The 27,986-nt window shown below is 48.4% G+C and overlaps 1 protein-coding gene across 6 annotated transcripts in view; it reads left to right on the top strand.

Moving 5' to 3' along the window:
* Positions 1–1,811: 1,811 nt before the first annotated feature.
* The window catches only part of CEP250 (centrosomal protein 250), a 52,687-nt gene continuing 26,512 nt past the window's right edge, over positions 1,812–27,986 (top strand). Inside the window, exons 1-18 of one of the 6 annotated variants that reach the window (XM_084775627.1) lie at positions 1,812–2,034; positions 8,529–8,808; positions 10,624–10,680; positions 11,618–11,700; positions 12,043–12,208; positions 12,870–12,976; positions 13,198–13,449; positions 15,813–15,909; positions 17,123–17,230; positions 17,895–18,053; positions 18,473–18,651; positions 19,898–20,080; positions 22,128–22,272; positions 23,721–23,867; positions 24,917–25,147; positions 25,884–26,077; positions 26,275–26,402; positions 26,573–26,742. In XM_084775627.1, the coding sequence (XP_084631753.1) occupies positions 8,626–8,808; positions 10,624–10,680; positions 11,618–11,700; positions 12,043–12,208; positions 12,870–12,976; positions 13,198–13,449; positions 15,813–15,909; positions 17,123–17,230; positions 17,895–18,053; positions 18,473–18,651; positions 19,898–20,080; positions 22,128–22,272; positions 23,721–23,867; positions 24,917–25,147; positions 25,884–26,077; positions 26,275–26,402; positions 26,573–26,742 (2,589 nt within the window). In that variant the 5' untranslated portion in view covers positions 1,812–2,034; positions 8,529–8,625. Of the gene's footprint in view, positions 2,035–8,031; positions 8,051–8,528; positions 8,809–10,623; positions 10,681–10,702; positions 10,779–11,617; positions 11,701–12,037; positions 12,209–12,869; positions 12,977–13,197; positions 13,450–15,812; positions 15,910–17,122; positions 17,231–17,894; positions 18,054–18,472; positions 18,652–19,897; positions 20,081–22,127; positions 22,273–23,720; positions 23,868–24,916; positions 25,148–25,883; positions 26,078–26,274; positions 26,403–26,572; positions 26,743–27,986 lie in introns of those variants that run through there. The other 5 variants (XM_084775625.1, XM_084775624.1, XM_084775626.1 and 2 more) reach the window with 5 other exon arrangements.

The raw sequence follows: 27,986 nt of genomic DNA, 5'->3' as shown, positions 1-27,986 counted from the left end.
GGTGGGGGCTCCCCTTTTTTGAGGAGTAAGGGTGGGGTGAGAGGAAGGGAGGGTGGGGCCAGGAGGAGAGGAGGGAGGGGCCTACGATCTGCATGTAAAGTGAATAAATAAATAAATAAATAAAAAATTTAAAAGTAAGAAACAAAGGAAACAAACAAACAACAACAACAACAAAATCAAATTATCCTGGCATGGCTGTGTGAGACAGGATGATCTCAAATTGAAAGCCAGTCTATATAGTTGAAGCAATGTTTTGTTTGTTTGTTTGGGGCTTTTGTTAGTTTTGTTTTTTGCTTTTTGTTTTGTTTTGTTTTTTTCAAGACAGGGTTTCTCTGTGTAGCCTTGGCTGTCTTGGACTCACTTTGTAGACCAGGCTGGCCTTGAACTCACAGCAATCTGCCTGCCTCTGTCTCCCAAGTGCTGGGATTAAAGGAATAGGCCACCATTCCTGGGGACACAATGTTTTAAGGCCGGGTGTGGTGGAGTATGCCTTTAATGCCAAGACTCAGGAGGCAGAGGCAGATGGATCACTGTGAGTTTGAGGCCATCCTGGTCTACAGAGCAAGTCTAGGATAGCCAAGGCTACACAGAGAAACCCTGTCTCAAAAAACTGAAAAAAAAAATTGATTTACTACTTCATTGCCTCCCCCGCCCTTTGAATTGCTATGAAAGAAACAGAAGCCGGGTGTGGTGGCACATGCCTTCAATGCCAGCACTCGGAAGGCAGAGGCAGGTGGATTGCTGTGAGTTCGAGGCCAGCCTGGAGAGCCAAGGCTACACAGAGAAACCCTGTCTCAAAAAGAAAAAAGAAAGAAAGAAAGAAAGAAAGAAAAGAAAATGAAAAAGAGAGAAAGAAAGAAAGAAAGAAAGGAAGAAAGAGAAAAGAAAAGAAAAGAAAAGAAAAAACAGAAAAGCATGATGAGAAAACAGGGTAAATTTTACTTTTCAGCTGGGCAGGGTGGTGCTGGCCTTTAATCCCAGCACTCGCGCGGCCTGCCTCCACTTCCCGGATGCTAGGATGAAAGGCTGACAGCCTGCTGACTACTTCTCTTACATTCACACAACATACGCATTAGTTTGCTCAACACTTGCTGGGTGTCTGTTTTGTGCCAAGCCTTGCACTGAATGGGTTCTGGAGTCAGATACGCCCAAGAAGTGTCCTTAAGGTGCTCAGTTTCCTCAGTGCCCATAGCACAAAATCATCTGTATTTGACAGCGTGCAGATTCGTGGCCTTACCCTTGGTGTACTGAGTCTTCAGGGACAGAATCTAAGTGTATACTCAGAAGTTCCATTTCTTTGTTTCTGTTTGTTTGTCCTGTCTCGACTAAACTGGGAATCAGACAAATGAAATTTCAACACTAAGAAAATATGTTAATAACGTATATACAGTATTATGAAAATATTTCTCCGTTCCTAGAGGAATGCAGTCGCATAGAGGTAGCCATTACTGAACAAATTGTAGGCTTCCTGGCACTTAAGCCATTCTAGCAAAGCGTGGAGGATCAGGAAAGATCGAAGGCTGACAATATTAAACATTCGTTCGCCCAGATTTAATTACAACTTGGTCCTTTGGCGCAGTTACTACACGCGGCTTTGTTGGTGGAACAGTGCGCAGGTGCACCTAGACCTTGGTTTTGCGCATGCGCGTTACTTAACTCTGAAGCCACAGGCGGAAGAGTGAGGACGAGTGCTTCTTCTCCACTTCAGAACGTTCAGCGCTAGAATTCAGAAACTGTGGCTGTCTCTATTTTTGGAGGGCGGTCGTGTGTTTCACTATAACCCCACCCCCTTCCTTCTGGGCCTCTCTCGTAAGTTGGCTGCCAGTACCTAAGATGGCGAGGGACTTGCCCCCCCCCCCCCCCCCCCCGGCTCCCCGCCTCGGCTGGGCGGCCCCCCACGAAAGGGCGGGAGTTTGGGGGGGGCGGGGCCTGGCTGCCGGACTGAGGGCCGTCCTGGGCCTGGCCTGCAGCCTGCTGAAGCGCTAACGGTAGCTGAGGAGCGCTTCGGGATCCCCGGAAACCGACGGTGGTGAGGTGGGGCTGGGGCAGATGGGTGGTGCCGAGCATAACGGTCCGAGGCCTAGAGCCCGGGCACCCGCGGGCATCTCGCCTGTGCAGCGGCTTCCGGTGGTCCGGGGCCCAGAGAGGGGCTGGGACCCGACCTAAGGGTCCGGGCGGAGCTGCCTTAAGCTTCCTGCTGCAACCAACGCTCCAGAGACCTTCACTCCCGGGTATCCCACAGCCGTAGCCCGGGGCTCCCTGCGGATCTGGCTCCGTGCTCCCCGGAGCTTTGCAGCTAGCTCCCTGTGCGCCTTTGCACGTGATCTGTCCCTGAAAGTTCAGTCCCAGCGCACTGCTCCATCATCAGAACTCTGGTCCTTCAGGATCCAACTCAGAGATCACTTCTTCCATAACCTTTTCCCAGAGGCCTGCTCCAGGCTCAGCTAATCTTGATTCTTGGATTTTGCCATCTTTGCCCAAGTCTGTCTGTCCCTCCTTCATGCTCTGAGCTTGTTAGAGTCATGTCTTTTTTCAACTCTATGACCCATGATGGTTACTGATAACTAATGTAGTTACTGAGTAGTCGAAAGATGTCAGCTCTACTAAATGCATTACCTGCAAAGGCCCCTTTAATTCACCCAGCAATCTGTGGTGTAGGCTCTGTATGTTCAGTTTTATGCATGAAGAAACAGCACTCATAAATTAAGTTCCACAGTAAGCCTATGTATATGATGACATCACTTGGTTGCCTGGGAGTCGCTCTTTGTACAGTAGCCTGTAAGATGTGGAGATCAGGGTTACAATTCACATTTTACTGAAAGGGCTTTTAAATTTAATTTATTTATTTTTATTTTTTGTAACGAGAATTGAATCCAGGGTACTATGCCTGCTAGCCAGTGTTCTACCACTGAATTAACCTCAAGCCCTCTTTTTACTTTATATTTTAAGACAAGGTCTTACCAATTTACCACGGCTGGACTTGAACTTGATGTCCTCTGGTCTTGGCCTCTAGAATTGTTGTTACCAAATCCTTAGTGTTCTTAACAAAAATCAAGGCCAGAGCTGGGTGTGGTGCAAAGTGAGTCCAGGACAGCCAAGCCTACAAACACACACACACACACACACACACACACACACACACACACACACACGGAGAGTGAAAGGGAGGTTGATTGCTTGATTACTGGGAAAGTTTTACAGAGAGAGGTTGAAGAGAGAACAAGCTGGACTCAGGAGAAAACAGAATGAGCCAGAGAACGAGAAAGAGCCAGAAGATTCAAACAGGTTGTTAAGAGTTAGGTCGGGGCCAAGCAGAGCAATTCATCCAGAAGCTGAGAGAAGCCAGTTTGAATCAGTCAGCTTGGAGAGGCATTTGATCCAGAACTGCTGAGTTGAAGCAGCTAGCCAGAGTTCAGAAAGAGCTAGAAAGGGTGAGCTTATTCAACAGTAGGTTTCAGAGGCTGGAAACATTCTAGGCCTAGATTAGATTGTATGGGAGGCTAGAAGCTTCCAGGACTAGGCCTAGGTTAGCAGAAGAAGGCAGTAAGCCTCTGAGACAATTACATCAGGGGAATATAAGATACTTTTACAGACCTGAGTTGGAGGCAGTTGGTAACTGCCCAGAGTAGGAGAGGAGAACTGAATTTTTTTTTTTTAAGTTTAGTTAGCAGGTACCTAGGCTCTGTACTCTTTTTCCCTGCCTTTATTTTTGGACTCCTTATGTAGTCCTAGCTGTCCTGGAGTTTGATTGTAGAATTGGATGGCCTTGAACTCACGGAGATCCTCTTGCCTCTGTCTGAGTGCTGGGAATAAAGGCCTCTGTCGCCATGCTGCCCTGCAAGAGCAATATGGCTTCAAACTCAGATCCCCTCCTTCTGCCTCCCAAGTGCTGAGATTAAAGGCGTGGGCCGCTGTGTCCAGATCACACTTCTACTTTTTGAATCCTTGTTTTCTTTCCTTTTCTTATTTTTTAGAATTTTATTTATTTCTATTTTATATGTATGAGTGCTTTGCCTACATGTGTGCATATGCACCATGTGTGTGCCTGGTGCCATCAGAAGTTAGGAAAGGCCCTTGAATCCTCTGGAGCTGGAGTGATAGATGGGTATGAGCCGCTATGTTTGGTGCTGAGAATTAAACCCAGGTCTTCAGCAAAAGCAACAAGTGCTCCAAACCACACAGCCCTGAATCTTGAGTTTTCTTCATTGTAAAGTGAGGACAGTAATCTTAATACCTCTAAGGGTTTCTCTTCGTGATCATGAAGGTTGCAGCTGATTAAGAGCCACACACTGCACACATCGTACATGGTCTTACCTTCGCTCTATGAGCCGCCAGTGTTTTGTAAAGCTGCGTTGGTGATCATAAGGATCATGCTACTGAATGTTGTACATCTGTCAGTCAGAGCTAATGGGCACTTCATACACCGCGTCTGTTTTAGGAGCTGGGAATGCAGCATTTACTCAAGTAACGTAGCTGCCCTGTGTATGTGTGCGCTTTGTTTGTGTGCTCATTTTTTTTGGATGTTTTGTTTGTTTGTTTGTTTGTTTACTATTATGTTTACAGTGCTCTGCCTGCATGTACACCTGCATATAAAAAAAGATCATTAGATCACATTATAGATGGTTGTGAGCCACCATGTGGTTGCTGGGAATTGAACTCAGAACGTCCGGAAGAGCAGCTAGTACTCTCAACTCTGAGCCATTTCTCCAGCCAGCCCTTGTGTGCACATTTGTAATCTCAGTACTAGGAAGGCCGAAACTGGACGGTCACAAGTTCTAGGCCAGCCTAAGCCACTGTGTCAAAACCACAAAACCCAGTCTTTTTGTCGTGGAGGGGTTTGCATTTGTGTCAGTTGTTAGGCACACCTAGAGGGAGACAGACTTCATAAGTAGCAATGCCAGTGCATATGTCTGGGAGTGGTGGTGCTTACCGAAAAGGTGGCATTTAGAAACCTGGTTAGGGAGCAAATCACGTGGGTAACCAATGAGTGTGACCCGAGCTCTAAGCACACATGAGGATGGACGGCTGTGTGGCTGGAGGAGTGTGAACAAGGGGGAATGAGTAAGAAAAAGGGTTAACTCATCTGGCTAAGATGGGTCAATCAGGACTCCAAGCGATTATAGAGATTTTCATTAGCTCTAGTTGGCTGTTCTCTAGGGAATGTGGGTTTCGTTTTTGAGACAGGGTCTCTATATGTAGCCCAGGCTGCCTTCAAATTTACTATGTAGCCTGTAGAAGAACCTCATTCGCAGCAATCCTTCTGCCTCAGCCTCACAAGTGCCAGGATTTAGGCATGACTTGGGTGTTTTTGTCTGTCTGTTGGTTTTAATTCTGTGTGCTATGTGCATGCGAGTGTATGGCGCAGTTTTCGGGTTGTGGTTAGCGGGTGACTTTCGCAGGCTGTTCTCTCCTTGTATGCTGGGTTCTGTGGACTGATCTCGGGTTATCAGGACAGCAGCAAGCACCTTTGCCCCTGGGCCACCTCAACAGCCATGGCTTGTATTTGAGACAGGGTCTCTCTGTGTAGCCTTGGCTGCCCTGGACTCACTTTGTAGACCAGGCTGGCCTCAAACTCAGAGAGATTCCTGCCTGTGCTTGGGGTTAAAGACGTGCGCCGCGCCACGCCACCATGCCCAGCTCCTGGTTTATATTTTAAAAGACTCCTCTAACTGCTCTATTGAGGAAAAAACAAAATAAAACAGAAGTTAGGAAGTCTCACCCTCACCCGGGAGCTTTGGCGATGACCCAGGTGTGTTGCTGTACAAGGAGTTATTCCAAGTTTAGTATTAAACAGCAGTCGTTTGTTATCTCTCACATTCGCTGTGGATCAGAAATTGGGAGCAGATGAGCTGGTGTTTCCGGCTTAGGAAGTGCAGGCAAAGCCGACAGGGATCAGAAGGTTTCCACTAGGGGCCAGAAGATCTGCTTCCAAGATGCCTCACTCACAAGGCTGTTGGCAGAAGGCCCCAAAGCTTTCTCCTGGGCCTCCTCAGGTACTGTGTGTCCTCAGGACAGAGCAGGTATTTCCCCAGAGAGGTTGCTCAGCGAGCAGGCAAGCAACAAGGCATAGTACCTTCTGTGACCTTGTCTCAGAGTCATTTCTACATAAACATTTTTAATGATTTATTTCATTATTCTATGTGTATGGATGTTTTGTCCCCACGTGTGTGTGTGTGTGTGTGTGTGCACTACAGTTGTGCTCTTAGAGGTCAGAAAAGGGTGTCAGAGCCCTTGGAACTGGAGTAACAGATGGTGTGGAGCCACCATCTGGAGACTGAGAACCGAACACTGGTCCTCTGCAAGAGCAGCAAGTGTTCTTAACTGTGGGGCTGTCTAGCCTTAGTCATTTCTACTTCGTTTCATCCTACACTCAAAGAGAAAATTCTGTTCCACTTTTTTCTTTTTGTCTAAATGCAGGATTTCATGTAAGCAGGTTAACTTTGAACGTGCTGTGTAACTGAAAATGACTTTAAACTCCTGATGCCTGGATCTCCTGAGAGTCCAAGCTGCAGGCCTGTGCCACCATGACCAACTTAGGCTCATTTAATTTCTGGTGGTGGTGATTCCAGTTTGGTGGGGGAATTTCTTTTTCTTTTTCTTTTTTTTGGGGGGGGGAATTTCTTGTTTTTGTTGTTGTTGTTTTATGTGTAGGGTGTGTATGCAAGTGTGTATCCGTGTTCACTTGGGCAAGGCAGGTATTGATTGGGTGTTCTTGAACCCAGAACTCACCCAGTTTAGCTAGTGGAGATAGTCATTCCTGTTGCCTAGGGAATGAGTGTACAGAAGAGATTTAAGGCTGAGCCCTGGGGCCCTGAGTCCTTAGATGCTGGGGAGGGAGGGGACCTTTAGTCATTGCCTACAGGTTACTAGGCAGCCTGCTGATGCAGAAGACCCAGAAATGCCTTATTTGCATGAGCATTCTTTCAGTCATGAATGTTGGCGTCTATTTTTGAATTCTTAAAATCTTTACAAGATGGTAGCACATACCTGGAATCACAACACTTGGGAGGTAGAGACAGGAGAATCTGGAGTTCAAAGTCATCCTTAGCTACATAGCAAGTTCTGTGACTGCCTGGTCTACATGAAACCCTATCTCAAAGAAGAAGAGGGCTGGAGAGATGGCTCAGAGGTTAAGAGCACTGTCTCCTCTTCCAGAGGTCCTGAGTTCGATTCCCAGCAACTGCATGGTGACTCATAACCATCTATAATGAGATCTGGTGCCCTCTTCTGGTGTGCAGGCATACATGCAGGCAGAACATTGCATACATAATAAATAAATAAGTCTTTAAAAAGAAGAAGAAAGAGCCCACTAATTTGTAACCACTAGACTAAGGTTGAGGTCCGCCAGGAGTAGGGCCCACACACATTTCTTCAGCATGTATTACTGACGATTTACTAATGGCCAAAATGAATTAAATAGAGCTAGTTCTTGCCTTTGAGGCACTCACCCATTGGTAGTAAAGACAGGCAAATGCTGATGGTAAAATGTAATGTAGACATTAAAACCTATATATATATATTTATTTATTACTTATACAGTATCCTGCCTTCATGTGTGCCTGCAGGCCAGAAGAGGCACCAGATCGCATTACAGATGGTTGTGAGCCACCATGTGGTTGCTGGGAATTGAAGTCAGGACCTCTGGAAGAGCAGACAGTGCTCTTAACCTTTGAGCCATCTCTCCAGCCCCTAGAACGTATATTTTTTTAATATAGGTGAATATATAGAGACGGTGTGCAGGTATGTGTGTGCACATGTATAGCTGTAAAGATGAACTCTTCAAGGCCTCCTCTGGGTGGGCGGGACAGGAGGTATCCATGAACTTCTGTTTGTGCACATGCCACATTGTATTTAATTGTTGTGCCATTGTCTCTGCCAAGCTAACAGCACCTTCCCAACACTCAGGAGGCAGAGGCAGAGGCAAGCAGATTGCTGTGAGTTCGAGGCCAGCCTGATCTACAAAGTAAGTCCAGGACACAGAGAAACCCTGTCTGGAAAAAACAAAAACAAAAACAAGCCAGGACCTTTCTGATTCACTCCACAGACTGCTGTGAGTCAGTGTGCCAGACAGAGGGCTGCAGTGGCAGAGCAGGGAGCCTTAGTTCAAGGCAGAGTCCCAAAGGTGCTCATCATAGCTCCTTTTAGAGGCTAGAGTCCATCCTAGTCTGAAGACGGCACTGGCGAGATGGTTTGTGGGTTAAGAGCAGTAGCTGTTTTTGCAGAGGACACAGGTTCAATTCCCGAGTTACTGCTTCATAGGTCACCACCAGTTGTAACTCCAGTCCCTGGGTTTTGATGTTCTTTTTGGCCTCTTCAGACACCAAGCACACACATGATGCATATGTATGCATACTAGCAAACTGCATATACACATAAAAATATAAATATTAAAAAAGAAGTTCTGAGGAGTCCTGTAATACAGTAATTTATTTAGTTCATTCAGCCCAGATACACTCCACTTAATAAATGTTTTCTGAGTAAATTTGAGAAATGTAGCCTTTTCAGTTTTGTTATGTTTTGGTCCTTAGCTCAAGAGGTCTAAGACACATAGAACCATGGTGAGACACCCGGCTGCAAGCAACCTATAGCTACATAGGACCTGTGGCCTCGCTCTTTGATGCTCCCATGGAGACAGGAAGCCCCGGCTTGAACATGAAGCCCCAGGCACTGCAGCTGGTGCTGGAGGAGCAGGTGCTGGCGCTGCAGCAGCAGATGGCAGAGAACCAGGCCGCCTCTTGGCGGAAGCTGAAGGACTCCCAGGAGGCCCAGAAGAGACAAGCAACCCTTGTGAGGAAGCTGCAGGCCAAGGTGAGGCAGATGCCCTCTGGGGAAGGGAGAAGAGGGAACCCCCCCCCAGAGTTGGGGTGCTAGAGTGGGATAAGGGCTGGAGGAGAGAGAGAGAGACCATGCAGGACCAAACGTCCTGGTGAGGATGCCCCAGACGTTCTAACTTTCAGCCACAGCCCATCCTTTGATAGTCACAGCTGCTCCAGAGTCTGGATTTGGTCCTTCCAAACATGGCCGTCACAGTAGTTAAATTAGTTGCCTCGGTTTGGTCTCTTAGTCTAGAGCAGTGGTTCTCAACCTTCCCCATGCTGGGACCTTCTATACACCCCAACCACAAAAAGTTATTTCCATTGTTACTTCATAACTGTAATTTTGCTGCTGTTCTGATTGTAATGTGAATGTCTGTGTTTCCCTGATGGTCTTAGGCGACCCCTGTAAAGGGTTGTTTGACACCACTCCCCCCCGCCACAAGGGGCAGTGACCCACAGGGTGAGAACCACTAGGCTAGAGCCAAGCCCAAGCCTAGGATTTCTGGTTATGTCTTTCTAATACACAAGACGTGTGTGTGTGTGTGTGTGTGTGTGTGTGTGTGTGTGTGTGTGTGTGTGTGTGTGTGTGTGTTCCGGTGCATATAAAACTGTAAGTGAATAGGGAGGCCAGAGGGCAATCTTGAGTATCTTCTTCTATCTCTACCTTACCTTTAAATTTTATTTTGTGTATTTGGGTCCTCCGGAAGAACAGCAAGCTTTTAAGCACAGGTCCATCTATCTCTTCAGCCTCTGACGTATTGTTTTTTGAGCCAGAGTCTCTCACTGAACTGGAGTTCATAGATTCAGTTGGCTTGCCAGGGAGCTCCAGGGATCTGCTGCCCTGCCTCTTCGGCACTGGGCTGCTTGGGTGCTAGGGATCTGAACTTGGGTCTTGATGCTTGCACAGTAAACAATTTAATTACATTAATTAACTAATTAATTAATTTAGAGACAAGGTTTCTCTGTGTAGTCCTGGCTGATTTAGAACTTGTTCTGAAGACCAGGCTGGCCTCAGACTCAGAAATCGACCTGCCTCTGCTGAGATTAAAGGCGTGCAATACCACTGCCAGGCACATTTTACTGACCAAGCTATCTCACAAGCCCCTAAGAAATACTGATTTAAAAAAAAAATCTTTGTGAGTGTTAAGTGTGAGAATATAAACATGTGTGTACGTGACACATGTGTGGAGGTCAGAGTACAATCTCAGGTGTCAACATTGCCTTTTGCCTTGTTTGAGATAGGGTCTCTTTTTGTTTGCCACATTATTTTTCAGGCTGGCTGGCCAGTGAGTTTGAGAGGTGTCTCCTGTCTGCTCCCCATCCTGCCTCAGGAGCACTGGACTGTGGGCACACACCACCACATCCGGCTTTACCTGAGTTCTGGGATCTGCAGTCAGGCCCTAATGTTTGTGTAGCAAGTGCATCGTGCTGAGCCGTCTCCCCAGAAATTATTATTTAAACACCCAGATAAAAACTCTTACATGAAGCCGGGTGTGGTGGCACACGCCTTTAATCCCAGCACTCGGGAGGCAGAGGCAGGCGGATCGCTGTGAGTTCGAGGCCAGCCTGGTCTGCAAAGTGAGTCCAGGACAGACAAGGCTATACAGAGAGACCCTGTCTCCAAAAACAAACAAACAAACAAACAAATAAATAAATAAATAAAAAGAAAAAACCTCTTAAATGCTCTGACCTTACTTCACTGTCACCACCCATGTTCACAGCAGAGTTGCCCAAGATCCCTGGAGCCTTAGGCTTGTGCTGTCCATGTGTGCTGCAGCTGAGCTCAGGTCTGCTCTCTTTGCTTTAGGTTTTACAGTACCGGAGCTGGTGCCAAGAGCTGGAAAAGCGACTGGAAGCCACCGGAGTAAGCGAGATTGTGTTCTGGATTTCCCCTGAGCCCTCAAAGTACACTTGCTTGGCTTTCTATGCTGCTGAAGGAAGCTGGGGTATACGAGATGTCTGGTAGGCGTCCCTCTGTCTTCAGCTCAAAGAGCTCTGTCAGCATGGCCTTCTAGAGATCCAACTCATGGTGCTCCACAGACAGTTGCAGCTTCTGGGGACTTGGCTTAGTAGAATGGGCATGTGGAATTAGAGGGAAACTTCATTTTTCATCCAGCAGGTGTTAGTTTTTTTTTTTTTAAAGATTTATTTATTATGTATACAATGCTTTACCTCCATGACAGAAGAGGGCATTAGATCACATTATAGATGGTTGTGAGCCTCCATGTGGGTGCTGGGAATTGAACTCAGGACCTCTGGAAGAGCAGGCAGTGCTCTTAACCTCTGAGCCATCTCTCCAGCCCCGCAGGTGTCAGTTTTGTCAGGAAGATGCGTACCTCTGCAGGCCTGTGAGCGTGCGTGCAGCAGAGGGATGCATTTGTTGTCTGGGTAGGACTGCTTTGAAAGAGTCTTTTCTCGTTCTGTGTTTCAGCTCCCTTAGGCACCTTCCCATTCCCCTTAGAAAAGTTCTCAGAAGAAGGAAAGAGCCATTGGGCATCCTCCTGCAGGCCAGGGCACCCCTAGACATTTTGTAGTGCCACCTCTATGAGATGAATGACAGTCATCATCATTTTGTGGCTGGATGTGATCAGTGACTTCCCAAGGACCCACGTTAGTATAATGGACGTTAAGGCCCCTAGTGAAGGATGCAGCTTCCATCCCTCAGGTTAGATGCCCTTTACCCTAAAGGCCGTCTCTAAGAAGAGGTAACAGGCCACTGTCAAAAGGGGCCTCAAGGAATTGTCCTGGGTGATGTTTTTTTTTGTGTGTGCACATTATAAGGCCCATCTCTGTCTTACAAGGGGCTGATCCCTCAGCGGTGGGAAAGTGTGGAAGACCCCAACCTGGAACAGCTGCTGATCCGGTTGGAGGAGGAGCAGCAAAGGTGATGGACCAACTTTCCTGCCCCAAGTGACTGCCCGGGGCGGGGAGGAGGGGGGAAGGCTGATGGGAAACTCTGTTCCAAGAGTGAACACACGAGTGGGAAAGGGCTGGGCATGGTGGTTCATGTGCCTCAGACAGGCAGAAAGCAGGGAGGGAGGAGGGAGAGAGCCAGATGGAGGGCAGGTGAGTGAGCTCTTGGGGATTGTGTGTCCTGAGGGCAAACAAGATCCCAGTCCTGTAATTCCTGCTGATGGAAAATTCTGTTCACTGCCTTACTCCCAAGAGGCCCAAGGGTGAGACCAGACCTTTATCTTGCACTTGTTCTTACCGGGGCCCAGCGCAGGTGTGAGAGCCTAGTGGAGGTGAACACAGAGCTTCGGCTGCACGTGGAGAAAGCTGACGTGGTGAATAAAGCCCTTCAGGAAGATGTGGAAAAACTGACAGTGGACTGGAGTCGGGCCAGGGACGAGTTACTGAGGAAGGAGAGCCAGTGGCGGGTGGAGCAGGAGGTATGGCGACTCTGGGTGCTGTCCTGTCAGCGCTGGAAAGGGTTAACTTTTGGACCTGGTTGGAAGCTGATCTGATTAGCCCTGCCCAAGAGCTGACAGCTGGGCCCTGTTTCAGCTTTCTGCCTGGTTTTGCTTTGGTGGCAGGTAGCAGCATAATGCTCTCTCTTACAGAAGTGACTAGCTTAGGTTTCACATGGATCTGAAAATGTACTGTCTGCCCTCGTCTGGAGGGCCGCATAGCTAGATGCTGAGAAGGTAGCTGCTGCATTAAATGGAGTAGAAAACGGTTATGGGCCCTGGGACAGTTTCCAGTGACAGCTATAGAGAGCTGGGTTCCGGGCCTGGGTGATTTGCATGCATTTTTTTAGAGCACCCAAGTCTCCTATCTGGTAATAAGTCCTGTTTATCAAGCAGCTACCTTTTCTGATCTAGCCAAGTGGAAGGCCACTTCTCATCCAGGGCCCCTTGACCTCAAGAACCTCACTGCCACCTTTATTAACCCCCTCGGTAAAAGCTGCGTATAGACCCCCATTCATAAGCTATCTCCTTGAAGTCCTATCTCCCTGCCCCCTTCCCCCAGCAGCCATGAGGAGTCCAACTCTTGTGCTGTTGTTGCAAGGTCCCCTGTCCTTGGGTATGACTTGGGTTTCTGAACACACAGTTCTTCAAGGGCTATCTGAGAGGTGAACATGGGCGCCTTCTCAGCCTGTGGCGAGAGGTGGTGACCTTCCGACGTCACTTCCTGAAAATGAAGTCTGCTACTGACAGGTCAGTTTAGGGCTAGGAGGAGAGGTTTGCCCATGCTGATTCTGAACTTAAGGCCACACTTTGTAGAAGAGGAAGTGGGCGGGGGGAGTGGCTGGGAGGGAGATTTGCTGTTACTGGATACAGATGATTTTCTCAGACCCGCCCCTTGTACTTCTTGGGCCTTATGGCCAAGCTGTCTTCCTTGGTTCCTTGGCGTCTTCAATCTCCCTTCCTGTGCTCAGAGATCTGACAGAGCTAAAGGCTGAGCACGCGAGGCTCTCAGGGTCCCTGCTGACCTGCTGTTTGCGCTTGACCGTGAGAGCGCAGTCCCGGGAGTCCAGTGCATCGGGGAGAGTGGATGAGAGGGAGCCAGCCCAGCTGCTGCTGCTGGTAGCTAAGACCCAGGCGCTGGAGAAGGAAGCCCATGAAAGGAGCCAGGAGTTACTGCAGCTGAAAAGCCGAGGGGACCTGGAGAAGGCAGAGCTCCAGGATCGGTAAGGTGACACGCGGGCCTTGGGGGACTGTACCGAGGGAGGGCTGACTCCCCTGGAGAGTTATGGGTAGGCAGAAGAGATATCAAAGACACCCTCGCCCTGGCAGGGAAAGGAAATGTGCCGTGTGAGCCCAGCTGGGCTCTGTCACTGGCTACCCGGCAGCTCAGTCTCTTTCCTGGCAGTTTGTGAAGCTAGCTGTTGTCTGTCAACAGCAGTGTCCTTGCCTATGAGTTTTTCATTTGCTGATTACAGCACTAATCTCGCTGTATCTCTTTAATTAATCGATTCTTTGTATCCTTTGGAGGGGGCAGCTTAGGCTTGTTTTGCTGTGCTGTGAATTGAACTCGGCCCTGCATATACTAGTCAACCGTTCTACCATTGAGCTCTCCCCATACCTTGGCTGTTTTAAAATTTGAATTATAATTAAATATGATTTTTTAAATGGCAAGACATGAGCAGAGTCCCACTGATTATCAGGGCAAAATCTGTGTGTCATGACCAGGGTTCTGTCTCTACCTACTTTATGATGGTGTACATAAGTTGGGGACTATTTATTTTCTTTTTGGTTTGGAGACATTAAGAGCAAAGATCATATCTTAATAAGCTTGTATCTCTGGTGTTTTGAATTTTATCTCTTAAAGGACAGATAATTATTATTTCTTTTTAAAAAATAATTTATTTATTTTTATTTTATGTGCATTGGTGTTTTGCCTTCAGGTATGTTTTTGTGAAGGTGTCAGATCTTGGAGTTACAGGCAGTTGTGAGCTGCCAGGTGGGTGCTGGGAATTGAACCCGGGTCCTTTGGAAGAACAATCAGTGCTCTTAACCGCTAAGCCATCTCTCCAGCCCCTAATTATTATTTCTTGAATGATATAATAATTAAATAAAAGAAAATACAATGGAGGCCAGGTGTGGTGGCACATGCCTTTAATCCCAGCACTCAGGAGGCAGGGGCAGGTGGATCATTGTGCGTTCGAGGTCAGCCTGGTCTACAAAGCGAGTCTAGGACAACCAAGGCTACACAGAGAAACCCTGTCTCAAAAAACAAAAGACAAACAAACAAAACAAGATAGTACAATGATTTAGGCCCCCAGAGGTAATTCATAATAAAATTATTAAGGTTTAAATTTTTCTTTTAGTTGGGTATGGTACTCATCACTTTCTTTTTTTAAAGATTTTATTTATTTATTATTTATTTATATAGTATTCTGCCTCCATGTGTACCTGCATGCTAGAAGAGGGCACCAGATCTCACTATAGATGATTATGAATCACCATGTGGTTGCTGGGAATTGAACTCAGGATCTTTGGAAGAATAGCCTGTGCTCTTAACCTCTGAGCCATCTCTCTAGTCCTGCATTAATCACTTTTAATCCTAGCTCTTTGGAGTTATAGCCAGGTGGACATCTGTGAGTCCAAGGTCAGCCTGATGTACCCACCAAGTTCTAGGCCAGACAGGGTTATGTGGTAAGATCTTGTCTCAAAAATCAATAAGTAAGCGAATGAATTAAGAAGTAAAAAGGGGGCTGGAGAGATGGCTCAGAGGTAAAGAGCACTGACTGCTCCTCCAAAGGTCCTGAGTTCAATTCCCAGCAACCACATGGTGGTTCACAACCATTTATAATGTGATCTGATGCCCTCTTCTGGCCTGCAGGTGTACATGCAGGCAGAGCACTGTGTGCATAATAAATAAACATTTAAAAAAAAAAAAAAGAAGTAAATACGAGCTGGGCAGATCGCTGTGAGTTTGAGGCCAGCCTGGTCTACAAAGGAAGTCCAGGACAGCTAAGGCTACACAGAGAAACCCTGTCTCGAAAAACCAAAAGAAAAGGAACAAAGGAAAGAAAGCCATGCGTGTAATGCTAGGCACAAAGGCCTGAGATATGCTGCTGCTGGTATGGATGCTGGGGATTTTGCTGGACATCATTTAGCTATGTTGTCTCCCAAGTCACCTGTCCTTTTTCCCTGTCAGAGTCAAAACCTTGGGCTGGAGGGACCTTGGGACTATGCCCTGTGGCAATTCTGATGTTCTTATTGGCTTCAGGGTGCTTGACTTCACAATCAAGCAAGGCCTGGAAGGGCCTGGGCCAGGGCTTCCTTCAGCTCTCAGGCCCTCCAACCCGCGCTCCAGTCTTGAGATGTGGTAAATCCCTGCATGTGTCTGAGTGGCTTTTGGCTTTCCCCTGCCAGATCAAGAGTGTAGAATCACATGATGTCCAGGGACTGCAAAGGACTGGGCATCCCCAAGGGATTCTGGGGGCTGCAGGGAGAGTGTCCATGTTGGGGGCTGAGGTGTGCTATTGTGTGGCTCTGCCCGTGTCCTTGGGCTATCTAGGTGACAGTGCTGTGCTTTTCTCCTCAGAGTGACAGAGCTCTCTGCTCTGCTGAGCCAGTCTCAGAAGCAAAATGAGGATTATGAAAAGATGGTAAAGGCCTTGAGAGAAACGATGGAGATCCTGGTATGTGGTCCTCTGTGTTGCCAAGGAGCTAAAGGGGGTTGACAGATTCCTTGTCCTATGTGGACAAGTGGTGAGTGATGCCAGTTAAATGGTCCTCGATGAAATTCTCCAAATCGGAAAAGTAAACGTTGGCTGAATCTGAAGATTAGTTAATTCGTTCATTTACCTGTTCAATAAGACACTAATAAGTATCCACTATCGTGACTGTACTCCTGGGTAAAGTACAATGGCATATATACACATATGTATGGAATATGTTCTTATCAGTGAGAGATGACTTGTGGTAAATTTGAGGCCAGTGTGAGCTATGTGAAACCCTAAAAAGCCCTAAAAAGTGGGACTGAGTAAGGTGTCAGCGAAGGGATCTGTGGAGAGATTAAGCCCGCGTCACATGGAGACCGCTGAGGAGTATAGCACTGGTTAGCCTGGAGCGAACTGATATGAGGAAGAATGCCAGCCGCTTCACCTCTCTGCGAGTAGAGTTGATGGGGGAAAGTGAGTTCAGCCACCGTGGGGGGCTCTAAGTTAGAGACATGGAGCTGTGCACCTGAACAGTGTGTGCGAGTAGAGTTGATGGGGGAAAGTGAATTCAGCCACCGTGGGGGGCTCTAAGTTAGAGACATGGAGCTGTGCACCTGAACAGTGTGTGCTTGTGAAAGAGTGAGGTAGTGCTTGCTGACCTAAACATCTGTCAGGGTTGTTACAAAAGTGATTCTTTAAGATGGGATGTCAGAATCCCTGGCTCAGTTACCTTTTCTTTCATCTCAACACATTTTCTGGTCTCTGACTTTTGGCAGCTCCTGAACCCCAACTCACATGTACAACACCCCTAAGTCTTATCTATGTTGGAGTCCACTGGAAAGCAGACGTGTTTGTGCCCCTTTAATTCCTTCTTGTCAGGAATTTGCCAATGCAGACATTCATAAGGCTCACGTACCTTAAAATGAGTGCCGTTGGATTGCAAAGAACTCTGGTTTTCTGGAGCTGTCACAGCATTCACTGCGGAGAGAACAAGAAGTGGGCCTAGGCAGTCATTTGGTGTGCCCGTCACTTATTCTGGGCTTTCTGTTGCCATACGACATTGTTTTGAGACTCCTTGGGAAACTATGGTCGACAGAAAACAAGGAATGTGTCTTTGACTGATTTGGGGACAAGAACAATGACTTCTCTTTTGAGAGTTTGGCTTTCAGGCTCTGTTTTGTTCTTTTACCAGGAGACAAATCATGCAGAGCTAATAGAACACGAAGCGTCTCTCAGTAGGAATGCTCAAGAGGAAACGCTGTCTTTGCAGCACGTGATCAAGGCTATAACCCAGGCGCTGGTAAGCCTCTTAGCCTATGTCCACTCAGTGCCTTGGTTTCTAGACCGAGGTTTGGACTAAGGGTCGTATAAGGATATGTTCTGTCTGTACTTGACGATTGGACCCCTGAGGTGTAGTAGGCATTTGTGTAGTGGACAGGCTGACCATAGGCTGAATTCTGTCCTTACAGTAGCATTTTCTTCCCTTCCCCACTCACCTATTGCCCCAAAGAGGATTCTAGCCTCATTGCTAACTCTATACTTGAACAGCCAAGTTTTGCTCTTAGGTTCCCTTCCCTGCCCCTGCCCCTGCCCCTGCCCCTGCCCCTGCCCCTCCCCTGCCCCGGCCCCGGCCCCGCCCCTGCCCTTGCCCCTGCCCCTCCCCTGCCCCTGGCCCTGCCCCTTCCCCTGGCCCTGCCCCTCCCCTGCCCCTGGCCTGGCCCTGCCCCTGCCCCTGGCCCCGCCCCTGCCCCTATCCCCCCCTCCCGGCCCCCTGGCCCTGCCCCTGCCCCTGGCCCTGCCCCTACCCCTGCCCCCGGCCCTGCCCCTGCCCCTGCCCCTGCCTCTCCCCTGTCCCTGTCCCTGCCCCTGCTCTGCCCCTGCCCCAGGGGGAGGACCTGTGAAAGGAAGCCTTCAGGCTCCTCTGCTCTCCATGTAAGTCTCTCAGACACTGGGTTGCATTGCAGGCCACAGTGGAAGAAGAGGACACTGTGACCCAAAGCTCGGGCCATGAGAGCTCATTGCAGCTGGACTGTAGTGACTTCTCCCAGTTTGATCCCCATGACCCAGACAAGGCTCTTACTCTGGTGCGTTCAGTGCTGACTCGGAGACAGCAGGCTGTGCAGGTGAGAACCCCCAGAGCTGCTCCTCAGCGGCAGAGATGGAGCCCCAGGCACACCTCTAGCCTGGATTATCCCTTTCAGCTGGCCACTCATACGTTATTTAGTTGGCACCCCAAAATGCACATTAATCTCTCTGTTTACCCAGTGGTGTTTGTGGCTTACAGGTGTGTATATTCTCCACACCAATTGCATGCATGTAAGTTTTGAGTGCCGCTAAGCAGAGTCCTGGGAAAATGTGAATGTTCCCCGACTCCAGCAGCCCCTTCAGGGCCCATAACCTCTGCTTCTTTGCCATCTCAGTGGGCTGCAGTTGTGTTCTCTGCTGTGTGTTGTTCCATTGTCCTCCGCTTCCCTCCTTGGAGTCATCCCTTTGCTTTAGGCTTCCTGCTCATCACCTCCCTTCTGCTCATCTCTTCCCACAGGACCTCAGGCAGCAGCTTTCAGGCTGCCAGGAGGCTATGAGCTTCTTGCAGCAGCAGCACGATCAGTGGGAGGAAGAGGGCAAAGCCTTGAGAGAGAGGCTGCAAAAGCTCACTGGGGAGCGGGATGCTCTGGCAGGGCAGACTGTGGACCTCCAGGGAGAGGTGGACTCTCTGAGCAAGTGAGTGGACAGGCTGCTCGTCCCTCCCTTTCATGTCTGGGATTTTTGTTGTTGTTTGGCTTTTGTTTTTGTTTTAAGATTTATTTATTATTATGTATATATTGCTCTGCCTGCATGCCAGAAGAGGGCATCAGATCACATTATAGATGGTTGTGAGCCACCATGTGGTTGCTGGGAATTGAACTCAGGACCTCTGGAAGAACAGTCATTGCTCTTAACCTCTGGGCCACCACTCCAGCCCCACTGTTTTGTTCTTTTAAAGGAAAGAAAAGCCCTCACAATTTTATTTTTGCCACATGTCTGGTTTTACTTACAGTTTTAAGGGCTGGAACCACACCCAGAACCTTAGGTGTGTTAAGAAAGCACTCTTCCGACTGAACTATAGTCTCAGCTCCCCAGTGTCTGGCTTTAAGCCTCACTTAGCCACTTACCTAGCACTGTTCTGAGGTTTTTAAGACCCTTCCTGCTGTCCCTAGACCCATGGATGCTTAAGGCTGCATTGATTTTCATTCTGTTTTCTGTGGGGTTGGGGTCTTTAAGATCATATAATAAATGGTCTTCTGTTGTTTTAAAAGAGTGAAAATCCCAAATGTTCTGTTTACCAATGAAGACTCAGGAGCCAGATGCTGTGGTGAAACCCTGCTAGCTCAGAGAGGCAGAAAAAGCACCCAGCTGACCTTCCTACTCAGCTCACGTCTCAGAGGGAAAAAAAAAAAAAAAACGAAAAGTTTACTAGCTCAGCTGACAGCCTAGTAGGAAAAGGCCACAAAAAATCCAAGGCCAAAGGCTTGCTTGCTCAAAGGTCAAAAAAGCCAAAAGCCCACTTCTTCTTGTCCATGCTGCCTTCAACTCAAAGTCTCTCCTACTCTATAGTCCTTGTCAGCTGGCTTCTTGCTCCACCTCTTGACGTAGGGTTAACTTTATTAAATCCTGTGTAGAGAAAGCTCTTGGATTAAAGGTGGGTGCTAGGGCTGGCTGAACCACACCACAATCACCTGTTTACAATAAACAGAAAGTTTTTGGATTAAAGGTTGTGCTAGGGCTGAACCACACCAAACAGGAAACAGGTTTTTTACAGTGTATGATTTCTGGTTTGCAATGGGATCAAATATCCTGCAACAGTCTCTTGCTTGAAAAAGTATTATATAGGTACAAATATGTGATGATGAAAGGAAATAAGCGTCTCTTGCCTTTTGCTCTATGAGGTCTTTGTCCTGAGTCTGCTCATCTCTGATCTCATTTTCAGGGAGCGGGAGCTGCTGCAGAAGGCCAGGGGAGAGCTGCAGCTGCAGCTGGACGTGCTGGAGCAGGAGGCATGGCGCCTGCGAAGGATGAACACGGAGCTGCAGCTGCAGGAGGATTCTGCTCAGGGGCAGAGGCAGGAGCAACAGGAGGAGCTGCACTTGGCTCTCCGCGAGAGGGAGCGCCTGTAAGTGGGAGCAGGCCTCTCCTCGCTAGGGCCTGGCCGCTATTCCGCCCCGCACCTTTCCTCTCTTTTAGAAAGTGGAGAGCCTAAAGCCTGCATGTGGTGGGGCCACAGCAGCTTACTGCTTCTTCTCATGTAGAAAGATAAGCTCAGAAAGTTCAGCTAGAGCCCAGTGGCCCTCAGCCTTCCTAACGCGGCAACCCTTTAATACGGTTCCTCGTGTTGTAGAGACCCCCAACCATGACATTATTTCATTACTTCATAACTAATTTTGCTGCTGTTATGAATCATAGGCATCGTTGAGTCCCTGCAGGGGTGACAGACCGTGAGGGCTACAAAAACGAGTAAGATGCTGACCCTGATCTCCAGGAGCGTGAACTCCAGTGAGAAGTCAGACAAGCAAAGCTGTAACATGAGGCTGGAAGAGTAGGCTCACTGGAGTTCAAGCTTGGTGTCTGGGGCGCGTAGGAGCAAGAGTTAATTACTGAGAATTCGGAACAACTCAGTGGAGGAGGGGTAGACTCTGAGTGGGGCTTTCATCTGTTTTAGTTGGCAGATAAAAGGATCGAGGGGACAGAACAGCAAAGGAAAGGAAGTAAGAGTTTCGTGCCATGCTCCGAGTTAGCTGGCTGCTCACGAAAGGAAGTCCAGGGCCAGGGCCCCAGCTAACCTGTGCACTGGGAAACACCGCAGGAAAGGCAGGGACTGAAGAGCAGAACAGAGGCTTGCTGTAGGGTTTGGCTTTGCCGTCAGGACAGATAAGTCACTTGGCAAAATGGCCATGCTGTTTGAAGAGTTATTGGAAAGATAGGGTAGTGCTTCATAGAATGCTAGCATAGGGCTGTCAAGACGGCTCCCAAAGATACCCTGCATCTTTTTAAATAGAACTCAGTGTAAGTTCAGTCCTCTCATGGGTTGACCTCTGACCTCCACATGTGTATCGTGGTTCCCTCTCCATACACAAATAAATGTGGTAAGTTTTTGTTTGCTTGCTTGTTTGGGACAGGGTCTCACTGTGTAGCCCTGGATGCCCTGGAACTTGCTCCATAGACCAGGCTGGCCTCAAACTCAGAGATCCACTGCCTCTGCCTCCTAAGTGCTGGGATTAGACACGTGCGCCACCATGCCCGGTTTGAACTCACCTTTTAATGCTAACAGAGAGCATTGTCGCAGGTTCTTGGTATGCTCCCCACCTCTGTGCCTCATTCCTTGCCCCTAGTAAGCAGTGGAAGCCCGAGGAAGCCTAAAGGTCTGCCAGGGCTGTGGCCATGCCTTGTGTCCCGCAGTGAGGGGAAGGGCAGTCAGCCCACACACATACATGGCTGTGTAAAATATTTTTTGTTTTGTTTTGTTTTTGTTTTTTGAGACAAGGTTTCTCTGTGTAGCCTTGGCTGTCCTAGACTCACTTTGTAGACTAGGCTGGCCTTGAACTCACAATGATCCACCTGCCTCTGCCTCCCAAGTGCTGGGTGGCAGCACCGCCTGGCTGGGTGTTTAAAATTTAATCTGTCTGACTCAATAATATACTTAGGTAAGTCAAAATCCAAAGCTACTTAAAAAGATACCAGGGTGTATTGGTTTACACTTGTAGTTCCAACACTCGGGAGACTAAGGCAAGAAGATTGCTATGAGTTCAAACCCGGCTTGGGCTGCAGAGCAAGACCCTGTTTCAATAAACAACAACAGAACCCCACCTATTTAAAGAGATGCACACGGGAAAGTCTCCCCACATCTTTGCTTCTCTGTTCCATTTTTCTTCCTTCTGATGGTAACCATTCCGTTAACTTGATGCTTATCTTTTCAGTCCACTTCATGCAGATTTTCTGCTCCCGCTCACTCTTCTGCATGAAAGGCAGTTCTCCAACACACTGCTATGGACACTGCTTTTTTCACTCACTCTATCTTAGAGAGCTGGCCTTCCTAGTTTTTTTTTTAAACCAATTCCATTTTTTTTTTTTTTTTGCATAGAAAAAGTAGTTCTAACCCTGACTCTGGTTGGGATGTGGCCGGCCCCAAATGCATCCCTAACCCCCTGTCCTTCCCTTCTTAGTCAGGAGGCGCTGGTGGGCCTGGAAGCCAGGCAGTCAGAATCACTAAGTGAGCTGGTCAAGCTTCGAGAAGCCCTGGAGTCGAGTCGCCTAGAAGGAGAGTTGCTGAGGCAGGAGCAAGCGGGAGTGACTGCAGCCCTGGCCAGGGTATGTGGCCTCTCACGGGCTTGGAAAGTGTGTTCCCAGGAAAGGGGTTTGAATCACTAGTTTCCCTCTGGGCTCCCTCTCTCCCAACATGCCCTCTGCATTGAAATGCAGTGAGTTGTTTGGTTTGGGTTGGGTTTGGGTTTTCTTTTTTTTTGTTGTTGTTTTGTTTTGTTTTTTGAGACAAGGTCTCTCTATGTTAGCCTTGGCTGTCCTGGAGTCACTCTGTAGACCAGGCTGGCCTCGAACTCACAGTGATCTGCCTGTCTCTGCCTCCCGAGTGCTGGGATTACAGGTGTGCGCCACCACGCCCGGCTTGGTTTTGGTTTTTTGAGACACGGTTTCTCTGTGTAGCCTTGGCTGTCCTGGACTCACTTTGTAGACCAGGCTGGCCTCAAACTCACAAAGATCCGCCTGCCTCTGCCTCCTGAATGCTGGGATTGAAGGTGTGCACTGCCATGCCCAGCTTCAATGAGTTTTCTCAAGAATAAATTTGGTTGTTACTCTCTTAAAACCGTCCAGGGGGCCTGGAGATGGCTGAGTAGTTAAGAGTGCAGACTGCTCTTGAAGAGGACCTGAGTTCACTTCCCAGCACCCATGTCAGGTGGCTCACAGGTGCCTGTAACTGCAGGGAATCCGACGTTCTCTCCCGGACCTTGTGGGCACTGCACTCATGTTTGTACATTTATTCATTCATTCATTCATGAGAAAAGACTCAAAGACACACATACATCTACACATGATTTTAAAATATAAATCTTACCTATTTTTCGTTTTTCAAGACAGGGTCTTTCTATGTTAGTCTTGGCTGTCCTGGACTCACTCTGTAGACCAGGCTATCCTTGAACTCACAGAGATCCACCTGCCTCTGCCTCCCGTGTGCTGGGATTAAAGGTGTGCGCCATCACGCCCTGCCTAAATCTTATCTTTTTAAAAAAAAAATTAATGGCTTTTCAGTCTGGTACCACATTCAACACCCTTTGCCATGTCCCTTTGTTCTGGCCTGCCCTTCCCACTCCCACGCTAACTCCAGCCGCTGTTTGCTCTTGCCGCAAAGCAGCAGCTGCATTCTCAGGCCGTCCTCCTTCATGACGCTAATATGTTGTATACGCTTTCCTCTCGCCCTGACTCCTAAGAACCCTCTCTCTGTCGGTATTCCATTGTCAGCCCCTCTCCCAAGCTGAACTGACACCTCCTTTGAGTGTTCAGGTGCACATACAGTTTCTGTAGAGTCATGACAATTGTCATTGTTTGTGTAACTTCCTTTGTTTCTATGCTGTGAGCACCTGTCTCATGAATGAATGAATGAATGAATGAATGAAAAACTTGTTTAGAATGCATGGAAGAGATAGAGCAATTGTTTAAAATTAAAAAGCAGTTATTGGGAATGTGTACTGTTTACTGTTCCAGAAAAACTCAAAGCAGGAAACACTGTGCTCCTTCTGTTTTAGGCAGAACAGTCTATTGCAGAGCTGTCGGGTTCTGAGAACAGCCTGAAGGCAGAAGTAGCTGATCTTCGAGCTGCAGCTGTCAAGCTTGGGGCTTTAAACGAGGCTTTGGCTTTAGATAAAGTTGGGCTGAACCAGCAGCTTCTCCAGGTGAGCAAAGATGTGATTCCCAGGGCAGGGCAGGGCCTATCTGAGCATTCACCATTGGCAGACAAAGGCAGGTCAGCTCCCAACCATAGCCAGAAGAGCAGAGCGACATTACAGTGCAGAGGAGAGTGCAGGGTTAGAGCTACGCACGGGAGCAGCCGCCCCTGGACCTGCCGCAGAACGTTTGAGCTGTGGGTACTATCACTGGGGAAGGGCCCTGTCCCTGGGGGTGAGTGTTTGATCCTGTTGGGTGAGGCAGATCTTCTGAGTAGCCCAAGTTCCTTCAAAATCATCTCTATTGGTTAAAGATTTTTCATTTGGTTTGGTTTGGTTTGGTTTTTACAACACAGGGTTTCTCTGTGTAGACTTGGCTATTCTGGACTCACTCTGTAGACCAGGCTGGCCTGGAACTCACAGAGATCTGCCTGCCTCTGCCTTCAGAGTGCTGGGATTATGGCACCCTGGCTCTGTTGATTAAAAAATTAACCTGTCGGCCAGGCGTGATGGCGCACGCCTTTAATCTCAGCATTCGAGAAGAGGCAGGCGGATCTCTGTGAATTCAAGGCCAGCCTGGTCTACAAATTGAGTCTAGGATACCCAAGGCTACAGAGAGAAACCCTGTCTCGAAAATCTTAAAAAAAAAAAAAAAAAAAAATTAACCTGTCATTTTAGTAAGGAAATCTTGCTTCTAGATCTTCTGAGACCCAGAAATGTCTCTATTTCATTATTCTGGAAATATCGTCTTGTTTTGTGTTTTTGAGACAGTGTTTTTCATTCAGCCTGTCCTGGTCTCCATCACCTCCCAAGTGCTGGGTTTACAGGCCTGCACCACCACCTGGTGTTATTACTCTGAATCCTTTGAAAGCAAGATTTTTTTTTTCTCTCTTTCCCAGCATCAGGCCCAGCTAGTGCTTAGAGTACAGACACCAGATCAAGTGAATGGTTCTCCCTTCTTTTAAAAGCCCTCCTGTGTCTACCTGCACTTCAGGAGCACAGGGGACCCTTGCCATCTGCCTCTGATGCCCTGCACCCCTTCCGTTTCTGGCCAGTAGTTGGAGCAGGAGAACCAGTCTGTGAGCAGCAGAGTGGAGGCGGCAGAGCAGCTGAGCAGTGCTTTGCAGGCGGACTTGGCAGAGGCAGAGACCAGCAGGGAAGCCCTGTGGGAAAAGAAGGTTCACCTGGAGGCTCAGCTGCACAGGGCCGAGGAGACAGGGGCCGCACTGCAGGCAGAACTGAAGGGCGTCCGAGAAGAAAAGGAAGAACTTAAAGAGAAGTTAAGTGAGGTGAGAGGACACATTGCCAGAGTCACTCGGTGTGTGTTACAGGCTTATTGTAAGCAGAAAGGGCTTGGGGAATGCAGCAGCCTGTGTTTTTCCTGGACTCAGAAGTTTGAGGGGATACAGATCATCACAGTGAGGAAAGCATGGCAGCAGATGTCTCCGGTGGCCAGAGTTTGTAGCAGCTGCTCGCTTGTGTCTTAGCCACCAGGAGGCAGAGAGGGCGGAGAGGGTTGTTCGCTGGGCTTTCTCCTGTTGCCCTTTTTATTGACTCTAAGACTCCAGCTTATGAGATGGTGCCATCAAATTCAGGTGGTTTTCCCTCATTAAACCTCTCCAGAAACATCCTCATGGACAGGCCCAGAGGTCTGTCTCCTAGGTGATGCTAAATCACCGAGTTGACAGTGACACTTGATCATAACAGTCATGCTTTTCCTACAAAACCCCTCATTGCCCTAATACTTAAACATAATTCATTCTTAGAGACCCTTCTCAGTTTATTGGCTGCTTTCTTGATGTATATATTGGTCCTGCTGCCTTCAGCACAGTGTCTTGCTCATAGGAGAGCATCCTTTCTGGCTTGGGGCCTCTTGGTTGATTGAGGAAATGGATGGCAGTTGTTGCGGACTTACCAATGCTTGGAGCTCAGTTCAGAGTTTAGCATCTCTGAAGACCCATCAGCCCCAACTTGCAGCCCTGGGATTCTGCCTTACCCTGTAGCTCATCACTTTCTCTCCATCAGGCACATCACCAGCAAGAAACAGCCGCAGCTCAACTGGGGCAGCTGCAGCAGGACGCAGAGCGACAGGAAGAAACGCTTGCTAGAGTGGTCCAGGAGAAGGAGGCCCTCGTACGGGAGAGGGCAGCGCTGGAGGTGCGCCTGCAGGCTGTGGAACGGGACCGGCACGACCTCGCTGAACAAGTTCTGGGGCTCAGGTAGGGTCCACACTTAGTTTAGCCAAGCACAGGGAGCTTTGCAAAGCCAAGGGTAGCTAAGCTAAGCTCCCTGTCGTAAGTTTATGCATTCTGAATGAGCTGTAGGCAGATAATTGCCCCCGTAACTTCTCTGAGTAGCCTGTACTTACACTCCAGGCCCCGATGGGCTAGAACTTCCTGCTTTCTAAACCTCGCAGGTCAGCCAAGGAACAACTGGAGAGCAATCTGTTTGAGGCCCAACAGCAAAATTCTGTAATAGAGGTCACCAAGGGGCAGCTGGAGATCCAGATTCAAGCTGTTAGCCAAGCCAAGGAAGTGATTCAAGGTGAGAGACATTCTGGGGTTGGGCATGCTGCAGAAGGCAGTGGGGAGCCTTCGCAGCCAGCCTCAGGACCTCTGAGATGGAAGTTGCTCATGAGGTGGGTGGGCAGGGAGAGTATTATCAGGTAAAGCAGTGGGGCACAGGCTCAGTGACGACATGGCCTGGCTTCCTAGGGGAGGTGAAGTGCCTGAAGCTGGAATTGGATGCTGAGAGGAGCCGCGCAGAGCAGGAGAGGGATGCAGTTGCCAGGCAGCTGGCCCGCTCTGAACAGGAGGGCCAGGCAGCCCTGGAGCGATGGAAGGTGGCCCATGAGGAGGAGGTGAACAGGCTCCAAGAGAAATGGGTAGGTGTTGGGTGTGCCTGGGGACTGGGAGACATGGCCGGCCTCCTTTCGGGGAGTCTGCTGCCTGCTGCCTGTTGGTCCAGCTAGTGCTGCTTACAAGAGTGGGATTTGATCACCTGGGTATAAAGCCAGTTTAGTAATCCTCAGTCCCAGAATGCCTATCCCTGTCTCTACCTTAGTCTCTGAGTTAACATATGAAAGACACTGGCATAGTGAATTCTATATTCATAACCCCGCCTCTGTGTGTGTGTGTGTGTGTGTGTGTGTGTGTGTGTGTTGCTTGTTAGCCCTGGCAGAGCACAACTGTTATCTCAGCCTTCAGGAGGTAGGAGACTTGTGAGTTCAAGGCTACCTATGTTACAAAGGGATACCCTTTCTCAAAACACAAAGAGTCTTCCCGGCATGACGGCACATACTTTTTTTCTTTGTTTGTTTGTTTTGTTTGTTTTGTTTTGGTATGATTTTTTAGACAGGGTTTCTCGATGTAACAGCCTGGCTATCCTGGAACTCAGAGATCCACCTACCCTTGCCTCCCAAGTGCTGGGATTAAAGGCTTGTGCCACTATCACACCCAGCCTTTTTTTTTTTTTAATGATTTATTTATTCTTATTTTATGTGCGTTGGTGTTTTGCCTGCATGAATGTCTGTGTGATGATGTCAGATCCCCTGGAACTGGAGTTACAGACAGTTGTGAGCTGCCATGTGGCCGCTGGGAATTGAATCCAAGCCCTCCGGAAGAGCAGCCAGTGCTCTTAACCACTGAGCCATCTCTCCAGCCCCCAGCACATGCCTTTTAATCCCAATACTTGGGAAGCAGTGGCAGGCAGGTCTCTGAATTTGAGGCCAACCTGCTCTTTAGAGCAAGTGCCAGGACAGCCAGGACTACACAAAGAAACCTTGTCTGGGGAAAGAAAAAAAAAAGACTGTTTTCTTCTGCCTTCTAATTAGTTTATTAATTTTTTTAAAATTTTAGACACATGTAAATTTATGTCATGGCTTTTTATGACTTTGGAGCCTGAGGAACCCACAGTAGCTACACGCCTAAAGCAAAGTATGGTGCTTGCACGAATGAGGACTTAGTAGCCTGTGTCACTCTGACTAAGGCGAATACAGGCACTAGACAGAATGAAGCATACATATAGCCCAGAAAACACTTTTCTACGCTCACATAGTGGTGTGGACAGCCCTAGCTGTACTGGACCTCACTCTGTGGACCAGGCTGGCCTCGCATAGTGGTGTGGACA

This window comes from Acomys minous (assembly GCF_964271855.1).
Source record: "Acomys minous genome assembly, chromosome: 3".
In the NCBI taxonomy this organism is placed as follows: Eukaryota; Metazoa; Chordata; class Mammalia; order Rodentia; family Muridae; genus Acomys; species Acomys minous.
Note: the sequence above shows the minus strand (reverse complement) of the source record. Positions and strands in the feature narration are given on the sequence as shown.